General features: G+C 35.9%; 1 protein-coding gene across 3 annotated transcripts in view; it reads right to left on the bottom strand.

Moving 5' to 3' along the window:
- Window positions 1-1,377: 1,377 nt before the first annotated feature.
- The window catches only part of PRKACB (protein kinase cAMP-activated catalytic subunit beta), a 53,823-nt gene continuing 33,299 nt past the window's right edge, over window positions 1,378-21,901 (bottom strand). Inside the window, exons 1-10 of one of the 3 annotated variants that reach the window (XM_041421338.1) lie at window positions 21,521-21,575; window positions 18,623-18,684; window positions 17,562-17,690; window positions 15,250-15,348; window positions 14,169-14,251; window positions 13,534-13,660; window positions 11,291-11,386; window positions 9,688-9,810; window positions 7,500-7,664; window positions 2,042-4,331 (exon numbers count right to left, since the gene is read on the bottom strand). In XM_041421338.1, the coding sequence (XP_041277272.1) occupies window positions 4,206-4,331; window positions 7,500-7,664; window positions 9,688-9,810; window positions 11,291-11,386; window positions 13,534-13,660; window positions 14,169-14,251; window positions 15,250-15,348; window positions 17,562-17,690; window positions 18,623-18,684; window positions 21,521-21,560 (1,050 nt within the window). In that variant the 5' untranslated portion in view covers window positions 21,561-21,575 and the 3' untranslated portion in view covers window positions 2,042-4,205. Of the gene's footprint in view, window positions 4,332-7,499; window positions 7,665-9,687; window positions 9,811-11,290; window positions 11,387-13,533; window positions 13,661-14,168; window positions 14,252-15,249; window positions 15,349-17,561; window positions 17,691-18,622; window positions 18,685-21,520; window positions 21,576-21,901 lie in introns of those variants that run through there. The other 2 variants (XM_041421336.1, XM_041421337.1) reach the window with 2 other exon arrangements.

Below are 21,901 nucleotides of genomic sequence, written 5' to 3'. Positions count from 1 at the left end.
TACGATACCCCTCCCCAAATTCAAACAATAAAAAGAGGTAAAAATGTGACTAGATCTCAGATTTAATTCATACTTTTATTCACCATCAAATTCAGAAGTTAGAAAGGGAAGATATCTTGAGATCCTGTCTTGCCTCTAGGTACCCATCTTACACTTCTAAAAAAATCCAACACTTCACATAATCCCTATGTAAGATGACAAACGTTTGCTGTCTATAAGATGTTTAAACACCCTTGTGGCGTTCTAACCCTTTCACTGCCCAGCTTGAAGTTAGGGGCTCATATTTTACCTTTCTGTTAAAGAACTTAAATCAGTCAATACCTCATGAAAATACCTTTCCATGAAAAACATTTTTAAAATGTATGCAAGACCCACACTTGTAAAACTGTGGTGGTCAAACTCTCTCTTTTTTTTTTTAATGTCATCAAACAGATCCAGATCAGCTATATGCACCTCAGCTAGAGAATGGAATTGTGGTTTTTACCAGTTTCTTATGGAATGGTTCTTCAATTCTGATCTGGGATAAGTCCTCCTTATGCAGGAAATCAGAACAGATTTGAATGACACCTTCAAATCTGTGGCTCAGCATGCTGTGCTTGTTTAGGAACTGTAGTAAAAGCAGAAGACAGCATTTTTGCAGGTTTTTTAGATCAGCTTTAGAAAAAGTACAAAGGTCTTTAAAATGTAATGTAGCAGTAGTACCAGGAAACCAAGAACACAAGACCGCAGTCGCGTACAGCAGCAGAAGCACAGAGGCCATAGCTCGGCTCAGACAGTGGGAAGAGGAGGAGCTGCACTACAGAGCAGGCACCAGAGCCTCTCCAAACACCGCTTGCAGAAAAAGCCTCAAGACAGACAATGCCAAGACCATGAACAGTCTTTACTTCTATCAGTTGTTTCACAGCACAATGAGACACAGCACAAAGTTTGTACAGCGGGATCTGCAGACAGTTTAAAAACAGGCAATTATCTTTAATAAAAAGCATTGAGTCTGAATGAAAATAAAATGAAGACAAACAATACTGAAGGTAATGATCACCTTACTTGCTTTTGATTGTCTAAGAAGTCCAAGACTTCTCATAATGCCTTTAATGTTCTCCATGTCACCTTCTCCAGGCACCCTAGTTAGTGTAAAGCTTACTGTGCCCCAACTCATATGTGTAGTAGGTTTCACAACCTTTTCCTCTTGCTCTCAAACCCTGCTCACGTGTGGGGAGGTGCAACAACTGTCATCATACAACATTCTGATTCACAAAGAAGCAGCACAAGTGTTGTACATAATTTAATTTGCACTTCTGTATATAAATGTTTACTATTGCACACTATTGCAGCACTTAAAAACATCTAATTATTTGCAAAAATTAGTAAAATACTTTAAAGGATTTAAAAATAAGGGTTTTAATGCAACTGACAAGATAATAAAAAAAGCAATTTACTTATGAGATACAATCCTTTATGTTGGAAATGAAAGTTACATACAACTAGAGTACAATTAAAATATACCATATAGTTCAACACTTAATTCCTCAAATGTGTAAAATTAACAAGCTTCTACTGTCATAGATATACAATTTTTCCATATTGTGAAAAGGATTTTTCAAATTAAATACAGGTAACATAATATTCCGTAGTTATATTTCATGACTGTGTTTAAATGAGAGGGTTGTATAATACTCACATTGTCAAATGTACTCACTAATGCCTTGGAAATTGCACACTTCCCCTCCTTTTCCAAAATAGAATCTCATTTCCATACTGAAGTCTATTATGCCATATTGGAAAAGTGTTTCACTTTCTAACAGGATTTTCATAAAATTAAAAAATAGCATAATAACATGGCATTATGATGACTTTTCCACTTTTGCCCGTGTAGAATTTAATCTGGATATCAGACAGACATGTCAGAACCAATTTCCTAGACTTTTGTCTTATTGTACACGCAAGATGAATGATTACAGTATTTTACAGAACAGAAAAATCTTTGAACCTTTCTAGAACTATAAATGTAATGATTAAAAATTAAAATCATAACAGAATCAAATTGTGATCTTCAACATTTATTAAAATCTTTTAAAGTTCATAAACGACAACAAAGTTACTGTAGAATTTATCGCATACAGCTAGCATACAGCAGCATGTCCTTGGTCTAAATGAAATACAAAAGATTTTAACATTTTCATACAAAGGATTTCTTTAAATTTATTAATGTGACGATATATCTTTGTTACATAAAATTTGCTACAGCAAAGTATCTTATACTTTTCTTGCATGTATGTAAATATGGGTGGACAAAGACTGCATTCAGTGTCAGCCTCCTAATGACGTTGTGCAAAAATGCTCAACAACCTAAACAGACAGAACATTGGGTGGTATGTTTCATACTCTTTTGTAAAATGTCTACAAAGGCCTTTCTTTTAGGAGCGTCGTACAGATTAAAAGGAAGGAATGCCAGCTGTTTATTTGCACTGGCACTCAAACAAATCCAATGGCTATGTATCAATATAGCTCATTTTTTAAAAAAAACAATTCATCCTTGTATGCATGTAAATTTATCATAAAACATGAGTCTAGTTTAAACTTTTAGATGTGCTGTTTTAAGACAGGTCACTGAGACAGCCAGAACCAAGTGTTCAAATAAAACTACTATGAATAAGTTTAAAAGCAACCCCAAAAAAAGTGCTGAGCCGCTGATTATTAACATTGAAATAAATGTGTAAAAGTGCCCAAAGCTAGCACATGGTAGCAATACCTTTTAAGTCAGTTGGTGAGAGTATACAAAACATAATTAAACCCAAATACTTGTATCTGTGTGACCATACATTCTGATTGATTGAAAGAAAGTAGGTTAGAAATGAAGACACAACGCAACTAAAATAAACTCAGCTGTTGCAGTTTTTAAACTTGATCTTTTTTCTTCATGAATGAAGTGCTGTAATTAAAAAGAAAATGATTGTAGCAGTACTCCATCCTCAGTTTACTAATATAGTATACCAGAATAAAAACTTGGCAATAACCTCTTATTCTTAACAGCTAACAAAAAATAACCGTGTTCATCCAGCGATGCATCTAGAACATTATTTTGCATTTGCTAAACCATTTGTTTTTCATAGCTAATGGCAGAGCGCATTTTGCTTTCTGTGGCATGATGGTTTTTATTCTAATGGATGCCTTTTTTAATCAAAAAAGGCTTGAAGCAAGGAATACTTTGGGAGCCGAAACATTGGCTACTTTAAAAAAAATAGGAAAAAAACCAGAAGAAGAAAAAGTGAATCAAAATGAATTCTCTACAGTACTGACCAAAACTTCCTTTAAGAGTTTAGGGTTCTTGATCTTAAACAAGCCATTTCACACCTGCCAACTGAAATGCTGGTAAGTTGACTTGGTTTAATATGGTCCAAAGTCCAGACCAGATGGAATTACTCCCTCTCATGAGACTGTAAGCTTTCCACGGTACAGTCTGGTTATGGCAACTTGCCTACTGCCTAGGTGGGAAATACAAAGGAAGGAGGCAGTGACGAAAACTGCAGGGATGTAGAAAACCAAGGCACGGGGTCTAGCTACTGTCCCCTACTTAAGCCATCCAATTGATTCTACTGAATTTTGGTCAGCCTCCAGGAAGAAATGTTTTTAAGTTAATTTAGCAGACATTTATATGGCGATAAATACTACCTTCAAAAATGCTAAAAATGTTGGCTAGGTTTAGTCTGAGCTACTAAAAAATTATTATAAATTGTAGCATCAGACACAAGACAGACATGAATTATTGGCTGGCACAGACTAGAAGCAACATTTATCTTTCACTTCAGTCTAAATCACACTAGCCGCAACACCTTCCATTTCACTCACACAAATAATACATTATTCAAAATAAAATGGAGCATTCTTGGGTAAAAAACTACTTCATTTCAAAGGGGGAAAATGAACAATACACAGAAACAAAGAACGACAGAAACCAAAGTTAAGTAGGAAAGTGGTCTATTATTCTGTGTTACTGCACAAACAGTGCTTGCTTAATTGTGCCTAGTTAGAAGGGTTGGTGCAAACTGCACACATGGAAGATGGCAATAAAGACCTCAGTCAGCTTTGTGGAATGAAGTAACTAGGTAACTGTTTTGACATATGATGGTCTCAGCTCCACCTCATCTGTTAACAGAGTGCAAAGATCCCAATGTGAGCCCTGATGTCATCTTGTCCTCTTACTCCTACTAAAAATCAGCAAATTCTTTTGCACATTTTTCTGTTAGAGAAGCACGAATATCTTCTTCTTCATAGTCATCAAAGTTGCTGGTATCTCCAGGACCTCTGCACTTTGGTATGAATGGAGCTTCTACCTGTATTGGTAGGAAATACAAAAAGGCACATGAAATGTTACTGGCCAAATACCAATAGATTCAATATTGTAATAATGAGCACAGCAATGCTCCCATTACTTCTCAGATTCTGCCAAGAAATCAGGTAATCAGGTGTTGCAGATTTAAGTTGTGGCACAAAAACAAAACCAGCCTAGGAAGGTACAGGTCTAGATGTGTGAATCTAAACTGAAATAGACTAATCTCTTGCTGACAGACCTCATTAGAAAATTACTTCCACTTCAAAACAAAGATTAGTGCCCTCCTTGCAGAGGCAATCCTGCTCCTTCCAGTTCATTAGCACAGGACATGGAGGACATTGATTGCCACCACCACTACACAAAAATCTTAGGAAAGCTTGGAATGCCTTTCCCTCCTACTTAATAACAATCTTCTATTTCAAAAGAAAAACTAACCTAATACAAGTAGAAAAGAATTTTTTCTGCATCTTTTATGAAGTTCCTCCTGGGACCTAAGTAAGAAGTGAAAGCCTTCTAAAAACTAGGCTACAATGAGACACAAGCAATGACTTGAAGGAGTCACTCAAAGAGTGCACTGTAAGGTAAGCAAGATTACAACAAAATTATGCAGGTGATGCAAATTGAAACCTGGAAATACAAAGTAATCAGAGAACTATCTCTCTCCCAAACATCTCAAGGAGTAAGTGTACCAGAGGCAGAATGGTGGGGAGACAATGAAACGGGGCAGGCACAGCTCCAGCTGAGGCAGAGGATCGCACCACACTGTGTCACCAGGTAGATTGCAGATGGTCGGGGTGTGCTGTGTGTGTAGATCAGTAAATTAAAGAGGTACAGCACAGATAAACAAAATGAATCTCCAGACTCTGAGCAATACACTGCCAAGAAATAACAGTAACTTGTGCATTTGTGAATGCAATTGTCATGTGTATATCCTCTTATTCTTAAAACAAGATACGTGTTTCAGCGATATAGCCTGAGTGAACACACAGTCTTGTGTACATACCTAGCCTACAAAGCCACACAATACCACTATCTGAATTCTGTCTCCGTGTCTTCTTAAACTGATTTTCAGTTACTTTCTTACAACAAAATTTAGAGGACAGAAAATATCTCATTTATTGCTTGAACTTTAGAACATTTTCAAATGAGACACGTCAGACCTTTTCCTATTATCTTCACTGCAGAAATTGCTAAAAAGAGATTGCAGGAGATAACTCTGGTTTTTAGTGGAAATACCTGTTTGGATCTAAGCACAATCATCTTATCAGGCAATGTGCTCACATATATGGAAACACGTAAAGAAAGGAAGACTTGATGATATATCATGCAATGGATGAGCAACTGGCTCACAGGTGGGGCACAGAAGGTTACAGTGAATGGGATGACATAAGACTGCCACTAGTCGGGCTCCATAGGGCTCAGTTCTTGGCCCTGTGCTCTTGAGCATCTTCATAAATTATTTGGATGCAGGAGTGGAAGGGATACTAAGTAAATTCATAGATGATAGAAAACTGAGAGGAGCTGTTGACTCCATGGAGGGCAGGGAGGCCCTGCAGAGAGACTCTGACAAATTAGAGGACTGGGCAATCAGCAAGTCCAACATTGGGAAGTGCCAGATTCTGCACCTGGGATGAGGATACCCTGGATGTAAGAACAGACTGGGGGGCAAGAGGCTGGAAAACAGATGGGGATCATGGTTGATTACAAGTTAGCAGTGGTCACAGCACCAGCCTGAGAAGTTCAAGAAGTGTTTGGACAGTGCTCTCTGGCACATGGTGTGACTTCTGGGGTCCTGTGCAGGGCCAGGAGTTGCACTGGATGATCCGTGTGGGTCCCTTCCAAATCAGCAAATTTTTGTGATTCTGTATCCAAAATATTAAGTAACTGACTGGTTGACTTATGACCGTAGCATTGAAAAAAAAAAATTAAAAAAAATTTTAAAAACCCCCATTTACATGACATTAGCTGCCAAGGAACACTATGTGTATTCAGGAGAATACATGCTGTGGTTAACAGCCACTGTAAAAAACTACTATAAGTCTAAGGTTTATTGCTGTATTTCTGTGATTACTTGAATGACATTACAATCCATGCTGTTGTTTCAGACCCTATTATTCTTTATAATTAGAGGCTTCAAACTTACTCAGTATCAGTTTTCACAACCCTTTAAATCTAGTAATAGCTATTCTGACTCTACTACTTCTTAACATTTAAAAATATTTCTTATTTATGTGAAAGTAATTCACTATAGCAGTACATTAGCAATACTAAGAGCACTTAGCACAGTATTAAACACTGTTAATATTATGGGGCCTGGGTGTTCCCAAACAGTGTACTGGCAAATGAATCTTGGTGCATATAAATCTACGTGCAAAGAGGCATTAAAAAAGTGAAGAACAGACAATTAGAATTCCACAATGGGGAATATTTTCTTAAAAATATCTATATTTAATGCAAGGAATACAGGATGCATTAATTGTACCCTGTCTTCTAGTAATTAACACATTAGTGAATAATTCAACAACTGTGCTGTCAGCTTGTGTAGCCAAACAACCAGTTTCTTTTTATAAACTATTGTTAGTATTTAGGTTTGGCCCTTAAAATACTGCTGTTACAGCAGCAAGTTCATGCCTCTATAGTCAAGACTGTTAGCATTTCAAATCCAAACCAATTTCTTTAAATATTATCACTTATCTCTAGCTTTTTTTACAGAGGGAGCAGGTTGCTTTAGGAGAAAAAATAAAAGCTCTAGCTTTGGCATGAGCTCCTCCACACTGGAGCACAGTCTGAGTGCTAAGAGCTAGCTGGAAAGCAAAACAAATTAATTTTTGCTGTGGAGGAGTATTTATAGATGCCACTGTAGCACGGCTTAAATAAAAAGTGAGAGAGGCAGGAGATGCCTTGTCCTGAGATAATCCAGAAATAGACTAATGCACAACATGTGTGTTAAAGAGAATGTGAATGTACACAGAGGTCCAGGCTAGAATACCCAGAAAAAACAAACAATTCAATCTATACATATCCTTTGGAACCTTAAAAGATTAAACTACTTTCACGCTTTCTCAATTTAAAGTCACAAATCTAGGAAATAAAAATGAAACACATTAATTAGAAATTTTACTTCAATCCTTTAAAGGCCTGTAATAGTTTTGATCAGGGAGGGTCTTACCTTTCTCTGATAAATGGCAATCCAATCTGTAGTTGCAAACCACTTGTGATTCTTTATGTCATTTACACCATTCTTGAGATTTCCATATCGTTTGGTCAAATCTACCTGGAGTAAATTTCTTAGAAGATCCTTTAGGTCTGAACTGAAGTGTGATGGGAACCTCACCTAAAATAATACACCCGCAACATTAAAAAACATGATACAGATTTGATTCTTTCCCCTGCGAAGGGAAACAACTTGACACAAAGGGGAAACAGTAGGGCAATTTTCTATCTTTCTTCTAAAATCAAATCAAGCAGGAATGAATGAAGAGAGAGATGATTATTGTTGCACATGCATTTCTTTTTCACAAAGCCTTATCAGTAGCATTACATTGTCCATCTACGATTTCTAGAACTGGAAGCTTCTAGGGGGCAAGATATTAATTTAATGTAACAGTGATCTAAAAGCTAAGTTTAACTTGGTGTTTTAACAACATATCATCTCAAGATAGTCTCAGCTATTTTCTAGGTATACATTTTTAGATTAAATTATACATATACATAGAGGAGACACAGTATATAGCATATATACAGCATAAAAATACATAGATATGCTCTGAAATAACTGTACATTCAGCAATCATATATGAAAAGTCAATCTGGAACTTTATGCTGTACTGCAATCTGTTTCTCATAACTAAATGCACCAACATCAGAAGCCTTACATAACAGCACTATTTGAAGACAGCACACTAGTGACTTGCAATTCATTCAAACCTGGCTAAAGGATATTTGAAGATGATTCGTGGGATGTAATTACAAAGGGTTTTTCTAACAAATGATCTACTGACACCATTTGAGTTGGCAGAGAGAAGGAAGGGGAAAAGAACAGGCAGAAAGCCGTATTTGTCATCCTCATAGTCTCAGTGTTTGACACTCCCGATATTAAGCTGATCAGTTATGATGTAAATACAGATCATGGAATTAATTATGATAAAAACATTTAAAAAATGAAGAAGTCCAGTTACCAAGGATCCTGCTTCAGTTTACCTACCAATATTGTTCTATTGTAGATTATGAGAAATTCACAGGTTTAATGACTATAATATCTAGACCACTGAGAAGTAAGGAAATATTAACTCCAATTTTTAAGTAGAGAGCTAAGCAAATGGGGTAGAATAAATGAAAGACCCCAGGTTACAAACAACTGCTAGCTAAGGACTGAATTACGGTTTCCAGAGTTGATGCCCAGTGCTATTTCTGCTGCAGTCCATCCATGGTCTCAGTAAAAAAGGTAGATCACCTTTTACAGATGTCAAGCCATCAGATAAACTGCAAAAACTGCCCAATATTTTATTTTTAGTTTAGAAGAAAAAGATTTCTTTAAAAATATGTCCTTGTAAATTAATTCCCATATATTCAAGGACACAGCTGAAGGTTCACAATATTAAAACCTTGCAAAGAGCAACCACCAATCACCTTCTTTATTAAATAAGAATCAACCTCAGTGCAGGGCACCACAGGCCTACTGAGGTACTGCCCTTGATTGGAATTACAGAGGCACCTGAGATGCAGCGCAGCGTGTGTCTAGGTAGGGGCAAGGAAGAGAACAACTGTAACAAATCAAGTGAGCACAAAGAATCAACACTGGCTGGTAGGGGAAACAACAGAATGACCACATTTTGCTGCTATCCAGCATACTAAGAGATATTAATGAAAAATAAAAAGGGTAAACACTGGGAACACTTTAAAAAAAATTTATATTACAATGAAAGATAAACAACATTAGACATGTCTACACCTATAAGACTGTGGAAGTAAAGAGACCTAGGAATGATGGAAACTCTTCAGGGCTTCTCAAAATTTGCAAAAAATTTTTAAAGAAAACAGCTACGCAAATTAAGCACACAGCTAAGTAATTGTTAATAGTCATTGGATCACTTTAATCCAAGCATAAAAGGATATAATAGCACAATGTCTGTAAATTTAGTAACTTGCATTTTAAATTTGAAGGCAGGGAACAGAATTTTCTAACTTTGGTTTTCAAGCAACAATGTCTGTACTTATGAAATGCACATTACAAACTTCTCCTAGGTCCTTTTCAAATTGCTCACTGTCTAGAGGCTTGTGAATTCTGCATCTCCTCCACCAAAAACCAGGTTATATAAAAACAACTGCATTTGTGAAAACACCCAGCCTTAACCCACCTTGCCAGACACAATCTTCTCGTAAATTTGAATGGGCTGATCTGCAAAGAATGGGGGATATCCAGCTGCCATTTCATAGATTAACACTCCTAGTGCCCACCAATCCACTGCCTTGTTGTAACCCTGAATTAAATGAAACATGCCACTGTTAGTACAGTTTCTGACACAGGTTAAGATATTCAGTACAGATCTATATATTTATGGAATACAAAGAAAAAAAAAAACATTACTTTTCATTTAATGCAGAACTTACAACCTGACTCCAACCAAACTGGCATTCACAGATTCCAACAGCAATACACTTAAAACCAAATACAGCAATGACAGTGAAATAGTGATGGAAATAAAGCATTTTGCACACTTTCCTGTAAAGAGTGTCAGTGATTTCTTGACACTCCTGTGTAAATGGGCACAACTTACTTATTTAAAATCAAAACAATTTTGTTACAGACTGATAATTCTTCAAAGCTTAAGGAAATTTCATTATAACAACATACACAACAACACTTTCTATACTGTACACTGTCACCATTTTGCTTGATTTTTCACATTTTGGAACATTCAGTTTCATATGTAGTTAACCAGCTACAAGAGCTTAAAAGTTCAGTTAATTAGCTGTCGGAGTCATTTATGATCTGATCTTAAAAACCTGAACCTTAACCATTAGTAGGTCCTATTCAATGTTAGAAAAGACAAAGAAACCACCAAACCCATCCATTTCATACATGTTCTCTGAGATTTTTTACAAAGCTCAGGGCTCAGACTCAGTTTTGCAGGAAAATCTATTGTGAAGCATTATAGCAGATGCATTGCAATTTCTTCTGGTGTTTTAGCTGCACAGGGACAAAAACCCCGCAAACAACAAACTTTTTTTTCCCCAAACAGAAGTATCTTTTGTTCACTTTTGAGGATCTGCAAAGGGTATTTAATTAAAGTGCATGTTAAATGCACTATGATTGCTTCATAGCATAAGCAGTTCTATATTTTCCATTTGCAAAACATACAGTGCTACAGTTAGACAGCTATAGGATAAATAATATTTTTTTGTGTTGGAACACTTAATGCAAGTAATGGACAAACAGATCTACAGTCAGCTTAGACTGCATGTGCTTTATGTGTAAAACCAGTGGATTGTCATGTTTGATTTGATGCCAACTGCCTTAAACCTGAAACTCTGCAACTAGTTATGTAATGACTACTGATTCATCCTATACACAGTTCTTGTTACCTTTGGAGTTCTTGTTCTAGTGTGTTAACCCTTCAGAATGTAATCACTCTGATCTGTTCTTCTGATAAGGATGCTAGTTAAATAACCTAATTCCAGGTTCTTTGAATCTCTTTGCCCCTCACAAGTTACGTGGCAAGCATATGTAGGAAGTTTGGTACAGTTATGTGAAAATTCCTTATATGGCGTAAGTTTTGGCATACTAAATAAATATTTACAATGCAAGGACTGCATTTTGTGTCATTTGTCAATTTGTCAATTGACTAATGAATATTTAGTTTTTGGAAGTATCAGCAACCGTTTATCCCTCAGAGCTTGATAACTGGGTGAGAAGCTTTAACTACATCAAGTGCGTGGATGAGTAACAGGACAAAGTACCTTGCTGAGAATTATTTCAGGTGCCAGGTATTCTGGAGTCCCACATAACGTCCAAGTTCTGCCTTTTACTCTTTTTGCAAAGCCAAAGTCCGTGACCTGTCAGAAGAAGAAATAAATTGACTGTAAGTGCATTGCTGCAAAGAAATTTAAAATTAAGTGCTTTGGAAAGCCATTTTTTACAGGGGAAAAATTTATTTCTCAAATCACATAGTATCATATAGTCGGTGTACCTTTATTAGTCAGTCTTCCTGGTACTTCTAAGTCAGATAAATAGGTCTCATGACAAAATTAATAAAGAACACAAAATATGTATTATCACCCTGACACCAGCTTCTATTCATAATTTAAAAATCAGTGGAAACTATGGCTTACTAATCTTACACATGTACTACAATTACATTATTAATTTTTTTAATATTTTAACATCAGACTGTTTGTAATGCTGAAAATTTGAAGAATATAAACAAGATATTTATCTTTTCCTTTAGTTAACAATTAAATGAATCACAAAAGGGTCAATGTATCCCCCAGTCTTGTAAATTTTTAATTTTATTGCATAAGTGTATAAAGGTCAGATGTAAAATTAGTGCGGGAATAAGACAACATAGAAGAGGTCTTCCAGTAACTTCTGATCCTGAGTATCTTTGAAAGCATCACCAGAGTCAAGTTTGTTTATTTGAGGCCTGGGGGGGGAAATGTAGCAATAACTGTATTCACAAATGGCAAGCACTTGGACATTATAAATTCCTCATTCCACTTGTCATGTTTTCTACAGTAAGTTTTCAGAACTCTGTATGCAATATCATACTGTCTGTGTTTTTACCTGGACCATATTGTGGAATACATACAGAACCCAGGTAATTACATACGGAATTCTGGGATCAGTTTCAAACTACTAAGTCTGTGCTTGTTTCTTTGATTTCCTCCTTCTTGGTTTCAATTTCAACTAATTCCTTGAGAAAACATACTGTACCAAATGAGAATCACTGCTAATTTTACAATAACCCGTGCTGGTGTTGCTGTACATTAGTGTCACAACTAAAGAAGCCAAACCATCGAGGCGGCTTTTTTCATTTTTGGTAGAAACAACAGCATCAGCAGCTGGAACTGAACGGAGTGACATGCTGACTGGAGAGACCTGCTTCAGTCAGCAAAGAATCATTTCTGTGTTTGGGAATGCACATCAGTCTACGTAAGAAGAATACACTGCAGACACGGGACAAACAGTAATGGCTTTAAAATACGAAAAGAAAATTAAGTTGGAGTTGCAGCAGCAACATATGAACACAAACCTCCCTCTGCCACCATCACAAAAACATGTTGTTGCACAGAGAGAGCTGCCAGGGCTGGAGTAAAGAAGTCACAATAAATGGAGTAAACCACCCAGTACATTAATGGTGCTCCCCAACTACATTAAAGGAACTTGTGTTGATCTTTTCCCTACAGTGTTGTCTTAGACTCCATGCAAAATTATCTTACAGTTATAAACAACATAAGATATGAATCCTTTACACTTCTCTCAAACATTTTTATTATATATTTTCTTGTTTAGATTCTGCGGTGGCAAAAGGTGACACAATGAGGGACGAAGAACTTCCTTTTAAGTTTAAGGACTGCAGAGCATTGCAGAGTGCTTGTTGCTGCACTCTGCTTTCCCATTTGCTTTTTAGCTAAAAACATAAGAGATAAGAGGAAGATGAGAAGGTGCCATGAGAGGCTGTTGTAAAACAAAAGCTGTCATTTGAGCACTGTAGTGCTGACCTCACCTCAGCTCCCACCCCACCTCCCAGCTGTGCTGAGAAGGCCAGGACTCTCCAAGGGTGGGATTCATCTGATGGACATTAAGTACTGTCATGTCAGGGCTAATATCTAAGCTGGTTTTCCTAAACTGCTTATACAGACAGTGCAGAGAAACAGACATTTTAGGGCATCTTTCATCTTGTTCTAGGGCAGACGTATAAAATAGGTCAGATGAACAGAGCCATGTAATCACCTACTTCTCACCACAGACCCCAAGGGAAATCCTGACAACTGGCTCAACTGCAGACAGCTCTACTGTGCATACTTATTTTCAGTCAGAGGAAGTACAACCCAAGGGTTTTAACCATTACTAGACAGTACAGCATTTGAATGCTCCACACAACCATGCTAACAGACCATTTATTCTAAACACATTTTCTCAATTACCTAAATCTACACTGCAAGACAAAACTTCATCCCTAAATATATGAAGAATATCATACCTGGATGTATCCTTGCTGATCAATTAAAAGATTTTCAGGCTTTAGATCTCTGTAGATGAGGTCTAATGAATGGAGGTACTCAAATGTTAGCACTATCTGAGCTGCATAAAACCGTGCATGTGGTTCACTGTGAAGAATTAAAAGAATATTAAGTACCCCAATGCTATGGTAAGGTACCAAAACAACCACCTAACTGTCAGGGATAGACAGAGTAATTATCTTTTAACTCATTCTTTCACTGTGCAACAAGAAAAAGAAAAACCAAACATTTTCGGAATTGATACATAAATTCCCTAAATTAAAGTCTTGCAGCTAAAATACACATGCAAATCAAGATGAACATATCCCACAGTGCAGAGCTTTGACTTCAGATTTTACTTTCAGAAACTACCATGCATTTCAGTGACAATATGCATAGGAATTCCAAAATTCTATCATGCATGATTACAAATATCTGTACTAACTAAATGAAAAATAGTTATTCACTGTCTGACTAATTTAAGTCCACTGAACAAGAGGTAAACATACTTAACCCTTCAGAATTTTTTCTTCAATGCTAACAAATTTTACAAAACCCATTTCCCAAATCAGCAAATTAAGCCTTTTTAAAGGAATAGTGTCATTAATACTCTTACCTGAACCTTCCGATTCTTCTTAGATGTGAAAACATTTCTCCACCAGGAACATACTCCATTACCATGTATAAATTAGAATTGTCCTAAGGAAATTAAGGAGACAAGTAAACACACACAAATACACGTTAGGCATGCTATAGTCTCTACAGCTCCTACATGGAATACATTTTTTTAATGACTGAAAATGACAATTTGTAGCCATCCAATGACATTGACAAATATAATGTAACATAGGTAGAAATTCTTGAAAAACTGCAAAAGAAGCATCATATATCTCAAGAAGTATGTTTTAAAGCAAATCAGATAAAGATAATTAGTGAGGTCCAGACGCAGACTGGTGTGTAAGAGACCTGATGGAAGAGAGGGTAAGATGCCTACTGCAAGGCAAGATCTTGAACTCTTCAATACTTATAACTGACAGCCTGAGGTATTCTTCTCTCCACAGCCCCTGCCCCAAACCTCAAACCTCTAAAGATTAAGGTAAAAGATGTCTGCTCATTTAAAAAAAAAAAAAAAAAAAAAAAAAAGGCACATATTACTCCACCCATAAACGAGAAAGCTTCTCAATTTCTTTACATATTAACTAGTATGTACTGTCATGAAATTAGAAGCTGAGCTCAAAGTTCTGTCCTTCATGGTTAAAACAGTCATTAACACCTGCCTCAGGTATAAATCTCAAGCAAAAAGATCTGCAGAACAATTACAAATTTACCATTCTATATAGTGGTACAGAAGACACACTTTGATATCTCTCAAAGGTAAAATGATGCCTTAAAGCTCCCTTGCTGTACAATCCAGCTGCCCTCCAAGAGAAGAGAAAACTCTGAGGAGTTTAACTTAATTTAATTTTTATTTTTTATTTGGAGATATCCTTTCAAACATTACCTGATGAACCGGGGTATATGAAGTGTACACGAGTGCACTCCACTCCTACTCAAGCCCTGGCAACAATGCCAAATGAAGCATCTTTGAAAACAAAAATACTTGAACTATTGTACAGTAAAAGTTATATATTTTAATATCTAAGGTGTAAGCATGCAGTTCCCTGAAACCCAACAACTGCTTTGAAAGTAATGACTACCTTAAAAGAATACTCCAGTTTAACAAGGAAAGGAAAGTTCACTGCTTGTAATATCCTCTTCTCATTCAGTGTGTGCTCTATCTGCTTCAGTTTGACGACCTAGGAGAGAAAAAACAATCTTCAGCTTAAGTGTGATATTTTATAGTTCTTGATAAACTTTTTAGTGTTAAACAATTAGTTGAAAGCAAATTTGTAATTTTACAGAAAATGAAAAACCTTATAGATTTCTAGTACAATAACAGAGATTGGATAACAAAGAGAAAGACATACGCTGAATGCTTTCCCTTTTTTTCAAGTAAAACGGAAATGAAAACTTATAGGCAGCCTGCCCATTGTCTAATTTCAGACATTTGTATGTTTTCTGTCATAAACAAAGAGATAGAAACGTGTTCTCACCAATCCATCTCCTATTTTTTTAACAATTAATGGAAGCTACTAATATATTTCTAATAGAATACATAAATAATTATGCTAAGTTGAAAAGGCAGGTATTTCATAAAGAAACATATCAAGACTTCTTATTATAGACAGAACCATCTAATTTATGCACAGAAGACTGATGTCTGTATGCAAACATCTTTATAATCCTGGGAGTCATTTACTGCATGTCCACTGCAGTTGATAAAAATGTGACCGTTTTGCTTTTTCCAGATAACTTTCCAATTTTGAGAGGTAGTAATGAATTTAATTAACTTTCTTAAAAAAACTCTTTAAGTATTTTTATGGCAGCTTTCTGAAGTAAGATGTTACTTCCTAAACTCCTTCAGTGATCACAACTCAGCCATTCACAAAGAAGGGTTCAAAGTAAAAAACAGCTGAGAACCTGAAATTTGGTGGTGGGCTCCTTGTGCAGCACTGGGATGCTCAGCCTGCAGGATGCCACAGCCATACTGAGGTCATGCTGAGGCACATTTCCACATGGGTGGAAATGGCTGGGCTGTCTTTATTTGTGCCATGTGCTGGAATGTAATTTTAACTTAATTGGATTTTTTTTTAAAATACAAGTTAGACACCGTTATAACAGGAGAATGCTTTAGACGCAAAAAATTGTATTTTTCTATGTAAAAAAAAATCCTGTCAGGTTTGACACTAAGAGGTAAGTTTGTTTTAGTTTCTGTTTGTGAGACCATTATAAAGCAGTCCTTCATTAAATGACCCATTATTCAAGGTCCAAGACTGCAACCACATGTAAGGAGTACTGGAACTGCAACTCAGGCAAAATAGCCTGACTGTGTCACTGCCACAGTTCCATTACATAAAACTACTCAGAAATGTAATAATGCCTAAATGCAGAAGTCCACACTGAGGCAATGCTGATTTTGAGTTTGTTAGTTGCTGATTATTAAATTCCCTTTGCCAGATTAATATTGTCTTAATATGATCTTTGTTACACAGCAGTGAAGTTATGTAGAGTGTCTTACAAAACACAAACAGCTCTTACATTGAGGACCTTGGCATCCACTAACCTAAATAATGCACTTTTGAAAAACTTGTCAAGACCATTAAAAACTACTTGTATTGATAAATTCTGTTAAAATACTTTTTGTATTCTGGAATTCTGTACTGTAAAATTTAAAATTTAAATTTTATCAAATGATATTACTTACTTAATCTAAGAGTAATAAACTGCTAAAAAAATATCAGGCTGGAGCGGCAATACAGGTTCAGACTACAGCACCGAAGTTTACAACACAGAAAATGTCCATTATGTGACAGCTGTTCTGAGACTCCTGTTCTACATACAATGTTGCTACAGATTCAGCAGGATTATTGCATAATTAAACATACAGAAAGTAATACCTCATAGGACCAAGAATGGAAAATAAGTTATTTGTGCAGACAATTTAAGTTTTAATTATGGTGCACAAATGAAATGTTGAGAATTTCTGATCTAGGTAGTTTTGAACTATCCTGCAAAAGTTCATCTGTTTATTTGAACTATAGCACTACATTTTGCTTTTGCCAAGAACATGCCACCTTACAAAATCTAAGCGAAGAATTTACCCAATAACATTTTATTAATACCTTGGACTTAGAGGCTACTTAGAGGCTTAGCAGGCCTAACTTAACAGGCTTAACTTAACAGGCTACTCTTTAGCCTGTTAATGTTACTGGCCATTGTACAAAGTCTACACAGTCCCAGCAACGGAACCTACTGGCTGAAAGAGAAAATAAAGCATTTAAATTATCACTGGTATCCAAGTGTTATAAGAAAAAGCACAGTATGTGCAACTCAGTTCAGCCACAGCTACCAGATCTTCATCTACATCAAACTCTTCTGTAGCACAAAACCCACTATAAATTATACCAACCTTCTGTTTGTCCAGTATCTTCATAGCATAATACTGTTCTGTGGATTTATGTTTCACCATCATTACTCTCCCAAATGATCCTGTTCCAAGGGTTTTTTGCCTCTCAAAATCATCTAGGCCAGCAGTATTCTATATGTAGGATATAATCACATTTTTACAATAATACCAAAGAGAATTTTAACTGTATGAATTCAGTTATGAAAAAAGTCGAGAAACACTACATTTATCAAAGGTAACTATAGCCAACTACACTGTTATAATTTGGTACCTGTCAAATTTTAAAGAGATTTTACATTGCACTCATTAAAACAGAAGAAGGCTTAACTGAATTATATCAACATTTTTGTAATTTGTCCATACAGCTGTCCATACATGCTTAGTAAGGAACATCTAGCAGTAAACAGATCATGAATATAACATGCAGATAAATAATCCCTTCATGCTTCATTATCAAGAATATTAGAACATGCAAAAGACCCCAAGCTCTAGAGACAGTTCTACAGGAGAGTTGTCTGAAGAGCGCATCCCCAAGTACATTTTCTCAGACATTCATCGCCATAGCATATCAAATACTGTATTAGAACAAGAATGAACCTTCCCTAAAATCCCAAATTTTACAAGACTTCTCTAACAAGCTCCTTAACCAGCTCCCAAGTCCTATGCAGTAGCCTTAATACTCTTAATTCCACTTACTATCATGTCAGAAATTATTAACATGGTAAATTACAGATGTGCCAATGCTTCTGGTTACTAAAAAAAGCCAACTAAAAACATGCCAATAGATTTTGAGTCTTGTCATGTTGACTGTGAACATCATTCTCGTAAGAGAAAATGTTGTTCAGTGGGAGCATTTTGTCAGCTCAGATCTGGAGAAGACTTGAGAACCTTTGTTGATAAACTTCAATGGAAAGTGACAAAGCAAGCATTAAAACAACCTGAAATTCCTTTACAAATTGCACTAAAATTATTTCTGCACTACTCATTACAGACTGATAACATACTTATAACATTATCCAAAAAATGCAATACAGAAAATTACTGAATGCTTAAATGAGTGATACCTGAGGGGGGCTTTCCCATTTTCTTAAAAAGTCTTCTTTGGCTTTGGCTAGGAACTCTTTCACTGAAAACACACAAAAAAAGTGTATTTCAATTAATAAAATTCATTGTGAGTGCAATGGAGATGCTTTGTTAACAAAATACATAAACTTTATTATCAACTTCTTTCTTAATTGATAATATACTATTTTTACCATGGATGAAAGCAAGCATCGATGCCTCTAGAACTTCTACAGTATCTCCAGGTGATAGCTAAGCTTTCTGGAGTAACTACATCATTCTACACAGATTACTTAAAACTTTACCAGCTCTAGTAGCTCAAATACTCTCTAGGCAAGCAGGCTTTAAGGTGATGTCAGACATTCTTAATTCAGCTGGGAAAAAACCAAACACCTGACATTTATAAATAGCCATTCCACAAAGATTGACTTCTTATCTGTTTAAATAAACATTGCATTTTCTTTCAGCTGCTTGAGTGTAATGTCAATCTCATTGCTTTTTCCCCTCATCACCTTTATTTAAAGGCTGTTTGCAAGCTCAAGGACCAAATGGACAGCATTACTGCAAGCAAAGACAAAGCACAGGGCTACAACAACACTGCACATTAGGCATGCCCACAGTCAGAGAATATGCAGTTTTAGTATTGATTTTCCATTGAAATTGAAGGAATGTACAATGGCAAAATTCTGGATGACTGTTTAAAATGTGCACCAAAATATTTTGTTCAGATCATCTCTCAGCTGTTCTCTTTTTTTGAATATCAATGCTCAGCCAGATCAATGTGGATTACTTCATGCACAGTCATTAACGGGAGGTGTTTCAGACATTGCTGTGGTTCTCAAAGAGTCACAGAATCATGAAAATATCATACTGGTTGTGTGTTCTCTGAATCATTTCACATAATACAACATTAATAACCGTGTTTTTTCTGTACTGTGACGTTTTGCCACAAGCAATTGCTAAAAATACACAGCAATATGCCAAGATTATTCTGGTCAATATCTAGCACTCTGTGTTTTAGCAATTGTATTTTACATTCTGACAGTCAAAAAATTAGGTTTATAACAGGTTGTAAACAAATCACTTGATGAATCAGAACTTCCTTGTACTTTTCAGTGAATACTAATGTTGACAAAGAAAACTTCAAAAATTCTCTTCTTATACTGGTACATTTCCAACAGGAGTAAAAACAGCAGCAGCCCTGGAGAAGGCTGATAAGATTTATTTTTTCCCCCTCCTTCTTGGGTGTGCTATGGGACTTGACTATCACAAAACACTCAAAGGAGGTTTATGGCTCCCACTACCACTGGCTCTAATGGAGCACTAAATAAAATGGTAATTTTGTAGAAGTTGTGAGAAGTTCTGGCTAACCTCAGCATTAGAAAAGTGTTTAAAACATGATATCAACCCAGCAATTTTATTTGAAGAGACACAAGCAATATCACAGAGGAGGGACATATTCAGTACTCTAAACTAATGGTTAAGAAGAGCGATAAAAACACAGTTTATATCAAAGAAACTGGTAAAATGGTATTAAAACTAACTCAGAGTTAAAAATATTTTAGTGGCTAATCAGTAAAAAATGTTAACATATATACCCTGTGTGTAGAAAATATTTCCTTTGTTTATAAGTTATAGAGGTTATTCATGTAACGACTTTTAATTATCCTAATTTGAAGATAGGACAGGATTTCCTGTGGCATGAAATAATTTTCAACACAAAAACCGGAAACTAGCAATGTCCAAATTCATGTTTGGTGAACCTTCTTCCATGAGGAGAACAGAGAGGACTTGATCAAGTGAGGAATACTGATACAGTTTTTCAAACATCAATTTATGTCAAAGTAGCACAATATTTTCTCTTAATGACAAGAAAAAAAATAGGAAAATCATTAAGATTGGCAAAAAGCTGAGCCTTCAAACTTTAGTGGCTGTAGCTTAGAAGTGAACGTTAACATGACACAGCACAACCAAAACACAAAGTAATTGGTTTTTTAAAAAATGTTATTACAGTACATATGTTTGAATATCCCTCATGCCATCTCTGTTCATATAAATAAATATTTTAAGTTGCCAGTTACTTCACATTGAAGTATGACTATTCAGTATTTATAAAAATATACAATGACATTTACAGTCATTTTTGTCTCTGTTCTACTTATGGAATAAAGAATGCTGTTTATGAACTAAATGTGATCCAGCTGGAAATATTCAAATTGCGGATTCACGAGAAAAATCTCTCATTTCAGAATACCACTAAGCCACAAGCTCTCCTGCAACAAAACTCCTACCTTGTTCTACTTTACTTTGGCCCTCTTTTCATAGAAATCAGCACTGAACATACATTTTCAAAATAAAGTCATCCAAGGGTAATAACTTATCTGAAAATCACTAGTTTTAAAAAACAGTTTCATTTTTTGTGCTCAGTTTTATTAAAATCAGTTTCTTCCTAATGGGAGAGTACATTGAATTACGCCTGGTTCTCACTTTCAGAGGTCACCTGGGCTCCTGCACCTCAACACAATTCCACAGGTGCTTTCAAACAGAACTTAGGCAATTTAAGTGCATGCACTTCAGTCATTTCTCAAAACACAACTTGGAATTTGAACTTTTGAAAATTATCTCTCAAGCACAAAACAGCAGCTCTTGCTACATGAGAACACATTTAATGTCTACTTTCAAGTGCAGAATCAAAATTTATGCCAACTGGGTAGCAGTGGCCATTGGTATTACTGTGATGATGCAAACAAATAGGTGTCATAGATGATGACTTAGAGGTTTTCCTCAAGTGCACATTTTTAGCCACCTTACATTATGATGATGTGGCTCTTGTTTGCTTTTCCAGTCTAAACTGTACCTAGCATCTGTGACTTTGGGCACTAATGAAGGAATGAGCATACCAAACGTCTCTATAGGTTCCCCAAGGGTTTGCAGGAACATTCACCCACACAGATGAGATGATGAAGAGAGGAAAGAAAGAGAAGAAGAAAAAAAAGTTTTATGCATTTCCACAACAAACACATAGAAAACACAAATACATTCCACCCGTTCCCCTCCCTACTCAAGAACAGACCCTGTAATAAACCAGCCCTTTCCCACACAGACAGAATGACTCATGTTAAATCACAGAATGTTTAAGCAAAGAAAGAAAAAAAAATCACCAAAGGCAGCTAAAATCAGTATGAAAAAAAGATGATGCATCACAGAAATAAGCACAGCTTAGAAAACTTCAGGAGATCAAGTTGGCATCTTTAATTATTAATCTATTCCAAGACATACAC

This window comes from Onychostruthus taczanowskii, unplaced genomic scaffold (genome assembly GCF_017590055.1).
Source record: "Onychostruthus taczanowskii isolate IOZ18803 unplaced genomic scaffold, ASM1759005v1 scaffold7, whole genome shotgun sequence".
In the NCBI taxonomy this organism is placed as follows: domain Eukaryota; kingdom Metazoa; phylum Chordata; class Aves; order Passeriformes; family Passeridae; genus Onychostruthus; species Onychostruthus taczanowskii.
Note: the sequence above shows the minus strand (reverse complement) of the source record. Positions and strands in the feature narration are given on the sequence as shown.